The following is a 14,061-nucleotide window of genomic DNA, read 5'->3' on the forward strand; positions in this document are numbered from 1 at the left end:
ACAGCCAATTCAACTTGCAGCATAAAAGTTACATTTCTAAAATCCCATTTGTTACAATTTAGAATACATTAATATAATTTTTTCCCCCACACATCTAATCAAATCTGTTTCTGGTGTATGTTCCCCCTCCATCCCCTCCCTTACCTCAAATGGCCACACTGCTGATACCGCACGTGAAAAGGCTGAATGCCTAAACTCGGTGTTTGCAGCTAAATATTGTGTCCAACACCCATCACTTTCTCTACCCACTTTACGCAGTCACACCCAACTGTCCCTGGACTCTGTGTCCTTTTCTCCTGACAAGGTGGAGAGCTTGCTGTCAAGCCTCGACTCAGATTCTGCAACCGGTCCAGACGGCATCAGCTCACGTGTCCTAAAAACATGCTCTTCTGCTCTTGCTCACCCTCTCTCTGTTCTATTCACCCTCTCATTTGCTCAAGGTCATCTGCCATCTGCTTGGAAATCAGCAAACATTACCACCCTGCATAAAAAAGGTGCAAAAACAGATCCCTGCAACTCCAGACCAATCAGCCTTCTCCCAATCATCAGCAAGGTTATGGAATCCATCATTGCTTCAGACATTAAATCCTTCTCTCCTCCAATGGCTTGATTTCCGATCATCAATTTGGTTTGAGACCAGGTCACGCTACCCTGGGTTTGCTGCTTCTGATCTCCCAACAATGGATGGAGGTACTCAATGCCAGACATGAAATCCGAGCCATATCCCTGGACATATCACGTGCTTTTGAGACGGTCTGGCACCCTGCCCTGCTCACCAAACCCTCTTCCTATGGTATCCAAGGCCATCTCCACTCATGGCTCGCAGACTTCCTCTCCTGTCGCAGTCAACATGTGGCCCTAAATGGAGTTCTTTCATCCCCCCCCCCCCTTCCTGTCCAGGCTGGAGTTCCTCAAGGTAGCGTTCTGGGCCCTGTTCTTTTTCTGGTTTTCATCAAAGATCTCTCCGGCTCTCTGGAAAATCCTCTATATCTCTTTGCTGATGACCACCCTCTGCCGTACCATCTGTCATCCCTCAGACCGGCAATCAGCAGCTTCTTCGCTCATTGCAGATCTGGGTAAAATCACAAATTGGTCCAACACGTGGAACATGTCTTTCAATCCGGACAAATCTCACACTCTCCCCATGTCTCTCCAAAGGACCGTTTGGAAACCCCCCCATCCACTTTCTCAACAATCCTCTGGAAGAAGTCCTTTCTTTCAAGCTTCTGGGTCTCAGTATCTGCCATGACAATTCCTGGGAAAGCCACATTTCAAACCTCGCCTCCAAAGCCAGTCGCCGACTGGGAATCCTCCGTCGTGCAAATTCCTTCCTCGGCCCACCTGAGCTCCTGACCACTTACAAAGCTTTCGTCCGCAGCCTGATGGAGTACTGCTCTCCCGCCTGGGCTGGTGCTCGTGCCTCTCACCTTTCTCGGCTTCACCCTGTGGAAACCAAGCATTTCGGATCATTGGCATCTCCCGCAATGAGGCTGAGTCTTTGGGCCTTTCTCTGACCGCAGTCAAGTCGGTGGTCTTTCTGTGTTCTTCAGTCTCCCCTCCAGCCTCGCCCCCCCCTGCTCTCTCTGCGATTTGTCCCCACCACATTTCACAGGGTGCTCAAGGTCCGCCAACAACCCGATTCTGGTAAAACTACCAAAATCACGGATCACTGCTCACCTTCACTCTTTCATTCCTCTTTTTTCCCGCCTTTGGAATAAACTCCCTCACTCTATTCAATCCCATTCTTCCCTCCAGGCCTTCAAAACAACTGTTCACCACCACCTCTTATTTTCCCCCATCCAAATTCTCGATCTTTTCTACACCCGTAAATCCACCCAAGCCCACCTCCTTCAAATTCCCTGCTTTCCTTCCTGAATGTCCCTCTAATGTCCATCTTGTATTCCCCATGTTCCCTGCCCTATCCCTCTCCCTTCCACAGATCTCCTAATGTCTCTGTTCCCCACTGTTTTGTCCTTCCCACTCCCACCCCTCTTGTCTCATGCCTCCCTTGCTGTGCGTTGTGTGTTAGATCTCACACGAGCCTCGACAAGGTATACAAAAAAAAATAATAATAATTGAGTAGCTCTGAATTTCCAAGGAAAGACTTGGATCGATGGAGGATGCCCATTCTGCGGTTGGCTTTGGAGGCCTGCTTTGCTGCATGGTTGACAGAGGAGATGTCATGGCTGATAGTGAGGTTTATATGCTCCAGTGACTGAACCTCTTCCAGCAGATGATCATGGTAATGTATAAGTGGGTTCGCTTGATCCTTATGGAAGGGCTGTGAGAGACATTTTCTAGGATTGAAGGTCCTATTCTATTTTCAAGACCAGCATTTAATCAATTCCAGATTGGCAGGGGAGCGCATCTTCACTTTCTTTCAGAACACTGTTTTTAGCTCACTTGGAACGAAAGTAGTTCCTGGGAGCTCGTGGGATGGCTCATCAGGTCAGCTCAGGTATGGGAGCATGTGCCAGAACAGCGCGTCGCTGCGTCCACTTTCCGCCAGTACTCCAGGGGCCTCCGTTTGGCCTTCCCCCAGGCAGATGCCAGGCCCATCCCCATCTCCTTGAGATGCTGGTCAACCTGGTGCAACCACGAGGCACGTGGCCGGCCCATTGGCCTCCTCCACTCACGAGACTCCCTCGCTGAGAGAATGTGGTGAGCAGGATCAGCATCAGGAAAACTTGCCACATGTCCATACAGCCGCAACTGACGCTCACGGACCATCCAGGTAACAAATCTCATCCGAGTCTCTATCAGCAACCGCTCGATGGACACAAATCTGACCAGCGATAGCCAAGGATTCTCCGGAGACCTGGTACCAAAGGAATTAAGTCTCCGTCTCAGATCCTTGGTCAGAGTCCAAGTCTCGCATCCTTAGAGCAAGACTGGAAGCACCAAGGACCTGAAGACTCAGACTTTCATCCTCCTGCACAGGTACCGGCAGCGCCACACCCCATGATCCAGTGAATCCATGACTCCCCAGGCCCGACCCAGACGTCTATTGACGTCTGACTCACAGCCAGCAGAGACATGAATATCACTGCCAAGGTAAGTGAATCTCTCCACGACCTCAACATCCTCACCACAAACAGGCACAGACAGGACAGCAGCATCCAAGATGTCATTGAAAGCCTGGATTTTAGTTTTGACCCAAGAAACCCGTAATCCCAGTGGCTCCAACTCCTCATTCAGCACCTCGAAGGCCCCCAAAAGGATATCTAAAGTCTCCGCAAAGATGACTGCATCATCTGTGAAATCAAGGTCCGCGATTTTGATATTCCCAAACGATCCATCGCAGCTTGATCTTTCCGACATCCTCCCTAAAATCCAGTCCATACAAATGCTGAAAAGTGTGGGGGCCAGTACACACCCCTGACGAACTCCAGTAACAACTGGAAATAAGACAGAGATGGTCCCACCACACTTCACAGCATTTTCAGTACCAGAGTAGAGTTCAGACATCAGATCGATAAGTTTTGATGGCACCTCACGAAGACAAAGAATCCTCCAGAGGGCATCCTGATTCACTGAATCGAATGCTTTACAGAGATCAACATAGGCTGCAAGCAGCTCCTGCCGAAACTCTTGTCTGTGCTCGGTGAGGACACGAAGAGCAAGCATACCGTCAATCGTTGACCTCTTTGGTGTAAAGCCTGACTGCTCTGGACGCTGGTGCTCAAGCAGATGGTGGCGAACCCTATCAAGAATTATCCGAGCAAAGACCTTGCCTGGCACTGAGAGCAGCGTCACCCCTCGGTAGTTGTTGCCATCTTGGCGATAACCCTTCCCTTTCCAGAGAGGGACAACAAGGCCTCTCTTCCAATGAGTTGGGATGGCTCATCGTCCATCCACAAACACTTTCAAATTCTTCTCTGAAACTACAGTACACGCACAATTTCTCTGACACTTGACCACAACCTTCCACACCTGTGATGCACCAAAATTTTTCACGAAACTACAGAAAAAAAATCAGGGTCTACGGGGGTGTTCGGGGGGGAATTTCCCCGCAATATATTATTTGGTTTCTTCTACGAAAATAAACATACATTTTCGATGAAACTTCACCACAACCTTCATCATGTGTGATGAACAAACGGCATTAGAAAAAGCAGGGTGTAAGGGGTTGTAAGGGGGGGGGGGGTTGTTGGTGGGTTTCACCCCAACAGAGATGTATGCTCTCCTCTCAGAAATGACACGATTTTGATGAAACTTGACCACAACCTTCATCAACTATGATGTATCAATGTTTGTTTAATGCATTAAAAAAAACGACAGGTATTAACTTTCTTCTCTGTTACATATTTGTGGGTCAATCAAGCCTACCAGTGGATCCCTGGTTTTCTTACCCAGGCACGACCAGGTGAGCACCCAGGGATATTGCCCCTGTTTTTATAATATTTTCACACTGGTTTGTCTGGCTGACAGGATGGCCTCAGCTCTCGAGGTACGCATACTCACCTCTAAGCCGTCTCGCCTGGGATTGAATCTCTGCCCACCGAAAATCTGTCATCCCAGTGTTTCACCGACAGGGTCATTAACCAATGTGTGTGTGGTCTGTCAGATTTGAATAAAACGGGTGTCCCATCTGCGAGCATTTTTTTTTTGTGGACGTTAAAGATCCCATGGTGGCCTTAGCGAAGAGTATGCAAGTTATCCTGCGAGTACACCGGCACCCTGACCAAATTACAAATTCCTGCCATAACCTGCCAGGGCACTGCATGCATCAGTGGTACATCTGCGCCCTCAGCCAATGATACTACTCCTCAGTCTTGCACTACTTACGAATGAAGAAGAGGACTGCCTTGTTTTATTCCATAATCTAAATACCTTTAATATCCATTCAGAAACCTACAATTGCCTTCTTTATTGCTGTCCGACACTGTTTTAGATACGTTTGTCCCCACCCCCCCCCACCCCATCATTGTTCCTTTGTCCTTTTCCTGAACCGAAACCGAATCCGAACCGTAGGGTTCATGCCAGAAATATCAGCTTCCCCTCGCTTGTCACGGCAGATAGCACAGTTCGATCAATGTCCTTACTGGTGATCCCTTCCGTTTCATCAAATCAAATTGGTGCTTCGCAGGTGAGGCATTTGTTAACAAATATGCAGTCTCTCACAAATGTGAAGAAGGATAAATTAGAGAAGGGTCGTTGTACAGTCCCTCACAAATGTGCAGTGATGGATCTTGTGCTGGGTGTCTCATCTGGAAGCATTAGTTTGGAGACGTGAAAATCTCTCGGTGTCTTTCATGAGGAGTTGGTAAGTTTGTGCCGGCCCCCTAAATAAATTACAAATTCCTGCCTTTACCAACTCCCATCATGCCAGGTTTTGCGAACCGGTTCCTGAAACACTCGGGTCAATCTTGCATGTTCTGGGACTTTGATCTCTTACTCGAGGACATGGTGTCCTAACAACTGGCTGGCCAAGAAGAAGACGACATGTTTGAAATTGATGTCTTATTTCCTCAATGCACACACACATACTTATGAAGACTGTTATTTTGTCCATTGATATTTTTCTGTCACCAAATCTGTTTTTTGTTTATTCTACCTCTTCTTTCCAGGATGTTCTCTCAATCGGAGTGAAGATGATGAGGGTGCTCAAAATGAGGAGGAGGTTGAATTGAATGAGTTTGATGAGGATGAGCACAGGGACAGGGACTTTGAGGAAGACTTTGAGGACCATGCCGTGGTAAGCAAGACATTTGATTTCTGATTTTATTCAGTAATGCCTCTGTTTACACTGGGGATGCGATCCGAGACCCGCGACTTCATGTATTATATTTCAATTTTTATATCCTCGTGGAGGATCTCGAAGTCTTACTCGCGTTGTTCTTCATCTTCTTCTTGTGGACTTTTTTGTTTCACAGTCTACAGTTTTCATCAAAACTTCCTGAAACTTGGCATATATATGTAAAAATACCCTGCACAGACAGTCACCATCTCCAATTTTGAAAATTCCTCCAAGAAAAAAAGTTATGACGTCAAAATATCTCCGCTAATAGAAATCGCCCAAAAAATTATCTCCGAAACTAGGCAAGCTTTTTCAATTCTGTTCGCAGGAATTGAACAGGGCATTAGCAGAGATGAATTACCGCACATATGATACATCACTATGACGTCATATCAATTTTTATGACGTCATTCCTATTTTTTGACATTTTTAGGTCATCTCTATTATCTCAGTGGAGATGACCTAATAATAACAGTCTCGAAGTCTATCCGCCCGTCCGTACGTCCGTCCGTCCGTCCGTCCGTCCATCCACAATCAAACCGAGTGGAGACAAATAACCAAGAGTTGAATGGATAGAGGTCGATGAGACATGCACAACGATATAACTTTCAAAGTCGTCCAAGGTCGAGGTCAACGTCACGAGGCTGTCAAAGTTGCGAAAATCGTCGATTTCAAATCGTATCTCCTCCCTCATTTATCAAGAGAGATCAAATGTTATTCGTGATTCAGATACTATTGACTATTACCGAGAACAACACGAGCCATTTTTTTGAAATTTGCTTTCGTTCCGATTTTTAGCCCTTCAAACTTCGCACTGATTCCGTGTATGGGCCGTTCATAAAGTACATACAAAAAATATATTAAATTAAGAGCCGGAACTCTCCGAGACAAATATTACATTTGAAGCTTTTGTCAGATTTAACTAAAACAATGGAACACAAGTTTATATGCACACTTACTTTCATTTATGACATTAACATTGTCTTGAATGTCAATTTGTACTTTTATTTTCATAAATGACGTGCTGTGATGTTAAAAGAAAAAGGTAAATCACACCGCTAGGGACTGCATCGTCATGACTTACAAACATCGGTTCAGAAGAAACTTCTGGCTTTGCAAGCGATTAGCGATGTATGAGGGGGGTGGGTGGGTTAAAGCCCGTGTATGGGCTGCGTACAGGGGTGGGTGGTTTAAAGCCCGCGTACGGGCTGCGTACAGGGGTGGGTGGTACGACGGCTGCATACATACTTTATGAAAGTGGTGTCAGATGACATGAAAGCGTTTCAGAAGATGAAGGTGAGCCTGTCGACATCGCAAGGGGGAAAAATATCCTCGTTCACAGGAACATTTTCGACGTGATGTTGAATCCGTGGCCGTCAATAATTGTTCCATATTACTCTATTACCGTAGTTAATAATTACTGATGCATTTGAGATAAATCTACAGATCGTTATAATCTTCAAGTATTGTGATGTGATATGAGACGCATATGGGGGTGGGTGGGTGGTCACTAGCCTACATACAAAGACGGGGTGGGTGGTTTTGAAACCCGGAAGTAGAGCGTACATACTTTATGAACTGCCCCTATTCCAGTCTTGCACAGAGTAACTTACTTTCGACCTCTGGCAGAGATGACCGGCACTCCCGCTCGGGGGTATTTTTTGTTTCACAACCTGGAGTTTTCATCGGATCTTCGTGAAACTTGCCATGTATGTGCAGAAAGCCCACACGCAGACAGTAACCATCTCCAATTTAGGAAATTCTTCCTCGAAAAAAAGTTGACGTCATAATATCGCTGCGAATCGAAATCGCCTATACCATTATTTCCGAAGCTAGGCAAGCTGTTTGAATTTTGTTTGCGGGAATCAAGCCGGGCATTAGCACAGATAATTTATCGCTAACCTGATACATCACAATGACGTCATATTCATTTTTATGGCTTCATCATTCAGAGGACGAGGATCTTCGCTCATTTGAGCTTGTTCACCTATGATATTACACTTGATTTCTATATTTGTTGTTGATTCATGGCATTTGTATTCAAATACACATATGTATTAATAAATTAGAAAAATAATTAACAGACATATTTAAATAGAACTCTTGCACCGTACCTCTTCGTTCTTCAATGAACATTGGCATTTTTATTGTTGGTCCGCACCATAGTCTGAGGCAAACGAAATAACCCAGCAACATCAACGGCACGTTCACCAGCATCCATTCGATGAATAACATCCACTTTAACTTCTAAGTGACTCTTTTACAATACCTCTTAACCACTCCACAATGCAGGACATTTCTTTATGTGCGACACAAAGCAAAGCAGTTCTTTCAGCTATTTTGTAATTTCCCAATTTGGTACCTTCGCGATGTATTATGGCATCTTTATTGGTCTTGTAAGTTCTGAAAATGTTCAAGAATAAAAGGTCAGTCTTTTAATAAAGTGGCTGGAGGCATATCTGGCGACGTCGTGATGTTGAATAGTGCCCTTCTTGTTCCCATAAAACAATGCCCAGACATTCATGGATTCGACATTCGCAGCAGTTTTGAGGAACGTATCACCCGTGAATGTCAGGGTCTTACAGTATTCAGTTGTGGTGATTGGAAAGGATTCTGTCACAAATACATTTGTTTTCTTCTTTGCAGCGAATGTCAGATGACAAGATCCACTTCAATGTGGTGCACAATCCAACAACTCTTGCAAGTGAACTTTTGGTTTCCCTCCTGACTGGGATGCTTCAGAAGAATCCAACGAAGAGACTCACAATGCAGGTAATGGTATGATATCATTTTCAACTGTTTTATTTCAAAAGAATATTCACACATGCTGGGGTTGCTGACCTCCTGTGATTGTGGAACAAAATGCTCTTGCTCGTGAGTGCAGGCGTTTCGTGATCGTGTCTACATTTGATTCTAAAACATACAGTGTTTTGCAGGAGATTGTGAACCACATGTGGTTCAAAGAAAATTAGCCTGATGGAATTTTGAAGGGAAGTAACCAGCCCTCCTTTTTCACTCTTTTTATACCTTCCGTTCCATCCTTGTTTCTCCACAAGATGGAGCCTAATGGAACAGTAATGTGATGGAGAACATGAATTGATAATAGGGAAGGTAGAGTCGGGTAATGCCATATTTGAGGTAATATTCTTTGTTTGATATTCGTGTGGATGAGAAATGTTTGTTGATAATGATCATTCATATCATTGGGGTGATCGTCATTCCAGTGTATCTTGACGTAACTAAATAACTAAGACAAATTTAAATGGGACAGCTGAATGGTACGCACACTTTCTTCTGAGCTGTCTCACCTGGGTTTGAATCTCGGCCCAGCTACAAACTGCCATCCTTATATTTCACATGTGTGGTTATGCAGCATTCCTCGGATGACCACAAAGCTAAGCGACCCATCTGCCAGCCTTAATTGATGGATGTTGAAGACCCTTCAATGTCCTTAGCTAAGAGAAGGTGATTTATTGCCGGAACCCTGAACAAATTCCAAATTCCTGCAAACTCAGTCGAGTATCGTGCGTCGGAGTGGTGACCCATCCAGGATTGCAACCTGTGCCAAGAAACCACCTCATGCAGCATGCTCTGTTTCGAGCATGCGGTATGAATGATGGCAACGATCTGTGTCACATTTCTTACACTGTTGGTCAAACCAGACATAATTAAAAATGAGGATCTGATACTCAAGGCCCCCCACTTTTTGCATGGTATGGGGAATAGATCTGTGTCACGTGAAAGCTAAATTCTTGAACCGTTTTTCAAAATATTCGAAATACAAGCCAAGTTACCGAGATGGTTGCCATGCAACAGAATTCAGCCATGTAATCATGTTAAGATAATCTCATGAGGAATAGAGATCTGCAATATGAAAGCAAAATGTTCAATGGTTTTTGAAATATTGTGAACACAAAAGTACATGGATGGATGATCGGTCATGGATGGACACTTACGCAGATCATTCATGCACCCTATTGTGTTCAATACATTGTCACAATCCATAGCTTTATTATCCCGTACCCCAAGCAGCAGAAAACAGCAGGCAGCGCGAGGGGAAGGGAGGGTATGGGGAGGCAGCATGAGGGGAGGGGAGGGTATGGGGAGGCAGCACGAGGGGAGGGGAGTGTATTGGGAGGCAGCACGAGGGGAGGGGAGGAATGGTAAGGTGTGGCAGCATTAGAGGAGGGGAGGGTATGGGGAGGCAGCATGAGGGGAGGTATGGGAAGCAACATGAGGAGAGGGTATGGGAAACAGCATGAGGGGAGGGGAGGGTATGTGGAGGCAGCATGAGGAGGATTTGGGGAGACAGCATGTGGGGAGGAGAGGAGAGGGTATGGGGAGGCAGTGTGAGGGACGGGGAGGCAGTGTGAGGGAAGGGGAGGTGAGGGTATGGGGAGTTCCACTTTAAATCAAATACAATTCATCAAACAAACAGGAAATACACCTCAAATGGCATTTTAATACGTTATATGCAAATGGCACGAATGTACGTGACGTGGAACGCGTTTACTTGAAAATGCTTACAAAAGACATTCCAATCTTTCTTCCTTCGTGAGCAACATCGAGAGATATATTGATCACTTTAATCCTCCTTGACGAGTAGCACTTGTATGTAGATAAAACGTAGAATGGGCCTGGTCACACTGATGGCCTTGTGGCTCGATATGAACCTCACGGTGCAGTATAAGCTTAACAACACGATGTAAGCTTTGCAGAAATGAACCTCACAATGGAGTATAAGCTTTACAACACGATGTAAGCTTCGCGCAGTGAGGTGAGCTTGCAGCTGCTGTAAGCTTCGCAGAGAGCCTCAGTTTTTGGCTTTACAGAATGCATCGACATCTGTTCTGAGCTGCGTCTAGTGCCTTCGCTCCGAGCTCCGCCAAGAACATCCACTCAGAACATTAATGGGATTGTAAATCTTTACCAACCGACAAATGTCATGACTGACATTACAGACCACAAGGACCTAAAAGACCCACATCATCCAAAAGTTCCCGAGGACCCAAAACCCCAAAAACCCAAATATCCAAAAGACCCAGAAGAGCCATGAGACTGAGAGGATGTCAAAGATCCAGAGGACCCACTGCGAAACCAATTTGCCATCATGTTGCAGACACGTGCCATGTCAAATTCTCAACAACTATGGGACAACCACAAGGAGAATCTGGCAGAGGAGATTTTGCATCACCACAAGTGCAAAATCCTCACTTGGAACTTGACTACAGTGATGCCATCTTCAATGAAACTTATTATCATTGAAGACAAGAACAAGTCTTTGGTTCGCTATGATCTCAAAACTTTTGGCCTTCCTGACCCTCAACGACAAAATGACAATGAGCTCACAAATGAAATTTTGAGAGAGACCAACGACAACATGGAACAGCTTGCTGAAGACATACAGGAGAATGAGCCATGTCTGATCCCAGACCAACAGAAGTCTTCAAAAAGATTACACAAGCAGTTTTCAATGGGAGTGGTGGCACTTTCTTTCTGGATGCTCCCAGTGGAACTGGCAAAACTTTTCTCATCAATCTTCTTTTGGCAAAAATCCGGCAAAGAAACATGATTGCCCTTGCAGTGGCATCATCAGGCATCGCTGCCACACTGTTGACAGGAGGAAGAACAGCTCATTCAGTCTTCAAGTTACCCTTAAATCTGTCAAGTATGGAGGCACCAATCTGCAACATTGGCAATGGTACTGGTAAAAGCGAAGCTCCTGCAGGAGTGCCGGCTCATTGTCTGGGATGAATGTACAATGTCTCACACAGCTGCCTCCGAGGCTCTTGATCGCACCATGCAAGATCTTCGACATAATGACAGAAGAATAGGTGGAGTGACTGGTGTTGTCTGGGGATTTTCAACATACGCTGCCAGTCATTCCACATGGAACAAAAGCTGATGAACTGCAGCCTTGCCTCAAAGCCTCATGCATTTGGAACAACATTCAGTGAATCAGCCTCATAACTAACAGGGGATTCATCTGCTGTGTAGTTTGTGCAAGCCTGCTCAAACTGGGAAATGGAGCCATGGCATCTGAAAATCAATATGGAACGATCTTGATGAACAACAATGGGAAAACAGTTGCAACACTTCAATAACTACAGGATGCAGTATTTCCAACGTTGCACATAACTTCCATGACCACAAGTGGTGAAGCCAAAGAGCTATCTTAGCACTGAAAAATGATGCAGCCAATTCCACAAACAGAGGCCTACTTACACAGTTACCTGGCACTATTGCAAATGTACAAGTCAGTTGACACTGTACCAGACACAAATGAAGCAGTCCACTATCCCACAGAATTTCTTAACTCTCTGGAACTACCAGGTGTGCCTCCTCACAATGTGGAGCTCAAGATTGGTGCACCCATTGTTCTTCTCAGGAATCTGGACCCACCAACACTCTGCAATGGAACACATTTGGCTGTCAAGAACACATTTGGCTGTGACTGAAGCAACAATCATGACTGGCCATGCAGCAGGACAGGATGTCTTCATTCCACGCATTCCAATCATCTCATCTGACTTGCCATTTCAATTTAGAAGGCTCCAGTTCCCTGTCCACCTCAGTTTTACAATGAACATCAACAATGCACAAGGACAATCACTCAAAGTTGTTGGCCTCAACCTGCAAAGCCCATGCTTTTCTCATGGCCAACACTATGTTGGTTGTTCTAGAGTTGGCAATGGCAAAAACCTTTTCATCTTGGCTCCACATGGAAGAACATGCAACATTGTCTATCCTGAAGCTCCACAAGGATGAAAAACAAAACAAAAAAACCCAATGTCAAACACTGTGATAAAATGTGATGTGAAATCCTCAGTGCTGAAGAACAAGAAACAATGCTGGAGAAGAAAGGCAGAAAGAGGAAAGAGAAGAAAAGCTGAAAGAGGAAAGAGAAGAATGGCAGAAAGAGGAAAGAGAAGAAAGGCAAAAAGAGGAAAGAGAAGAAAGGCAGGAAGAGGAAAGAGAAGAAAGGCAGAAAGAGGAGAAAGAAGAAAGGCAGAAAGAAAAACGCAGAAGGAAGAAGGCAGAAGAACAATGAAAAGACAACAAATAACAAAGGAAGAAGGAGAGGCTGAAAGAAAAAGAAGAAAAAAGGCAGAAGGACAGAAAGGCAACAAAAATCCAGAGCAAATGAAACTTCTCAACACCGAAGCAAGATGAGAAACAAACACAGCAACAATGAGTGCATTCTGCCCTCTTGTACCTGCGATCTTCCAGTCATTGAGTTGTACTTCAGTCGGTTGTCCATGCTCTCTGGGTCAGGAGGATACAGTTCAAGCCTATGAAACCTTTGCCGCCCCTGTGTGAAGTGGGGCCATCGCCGTAAAATACAAAACACACAGGAAATGGCGCTTTGTGTTGAGGCGCGGCGGTGATGGTCATGTTTAATCCTTGACCAGTCAAAGATCCCCAGGGGGTTAAACACGGCAAGGTACGCCTTGGTCTTATTTGCTGTCTCCCACTTGTCTCCCCCACCCCCTCTCTCTCCCCACCCCCTCTCTCTCCCCACCCCCTCTCTCTCCCCACCCCCTCTCCCCCATATATATATATATATATATATATATATATATATATATATATATATATATATATATATATACACATGTATTATATCTATCTATCTATATATATATATGTTAAAATATATATATATATATATATATATATATATATGTATATATATATATATATATCTATATCTATATCTAAATCCATCTATCTCTAGATCTATATCGAAATATATATATATATATATATATATATATATATATATATATATATATATATATATATATATATATATATATATATATATATATATATATATATATAGTCATGCGCCACTTAACGACGAGGTTACGTTCTGAGAAATGCGTCGTTGACTGACGTCGTCGTTGTGCGAACATCATATGTATTTTTTTTTTCATTTTCGTTTTCGAACATCATTTTCGAACATCGTACTTACACAAACCTAGACACCTATGCTGTATGGTATAGCCTATTGCTCCTCGGCTACAAACCTGTACAGCATGTTACTGTACTGAATACTGTCGGCAATTGCAACACACATCCAAGAGAGACAGAAGACGCGTTAGTTTTACCTTTGTGCTGTTCATGACGGTCATCTGTGATGTTAGTGGCAGCTTACAATCTCCTCTCGCATCGATAATTATATAAAGGTGAAAAAATAGCATTTGGATTCGATAAATACGTAATCATTGCATCGATGTTATCCATTTATAATTCCAGCAATCTATGTGTGTGTCTGTCTGTCTGTCTGTATGGAACCGCCGGTTCTCGATGACCGC

At 44.5% G+C, this 14,061-nt stretch overlaps 1 protein-coding gene across 4 annotated transcripts in view; it reads left to right on the plus strand.

Annotated features, from left to right (window-relative positions):
• The window catches only part of LOC147031574 (uncharacterized), a 142,237-nt gene that overhangs the window by 13,608 nt on the left and 114,568 nt on the right, over window positions 1–14,061 (plus strand). For all 4 annotated transcript variants that reach the window (XM_085865398.1, XM_085865376.1, XM_085865430.1 and 1 more), the window contains exons 7-8: window positions 5,571–5,698; window positions 8,387–8,512. Coding sequence is in view for 1 of the 4 variants with exons in the window: in XM_085865430.1 (XP_085721556.1) it covers window positions 5,571–5,698; window positions 8,387–8,512 (254 nt within the window). In the remaining 3 variants the exon portion in view is untranslated. The remainder of the gene's footprint in view (window positions 1–5,570; window positions 5,699–8,386; window positions 8,513–14,061) is intronic.

This window comes from Eptatretus burgeri, chromosome 2 (genome assembly GCF_056783735.1).
Source record: "Eptatretus burgeri isolate ZD-2024b chromosome 2, Ebu_testis_v1, whole genome shotgun sequence".
Classification (NCBI taxonomy): Eukaryota; Metazoa; Chordata; class Myxini; order Myxiniformes; family Myxinidae; genus Eptatretus; species Eptatretus burgeri.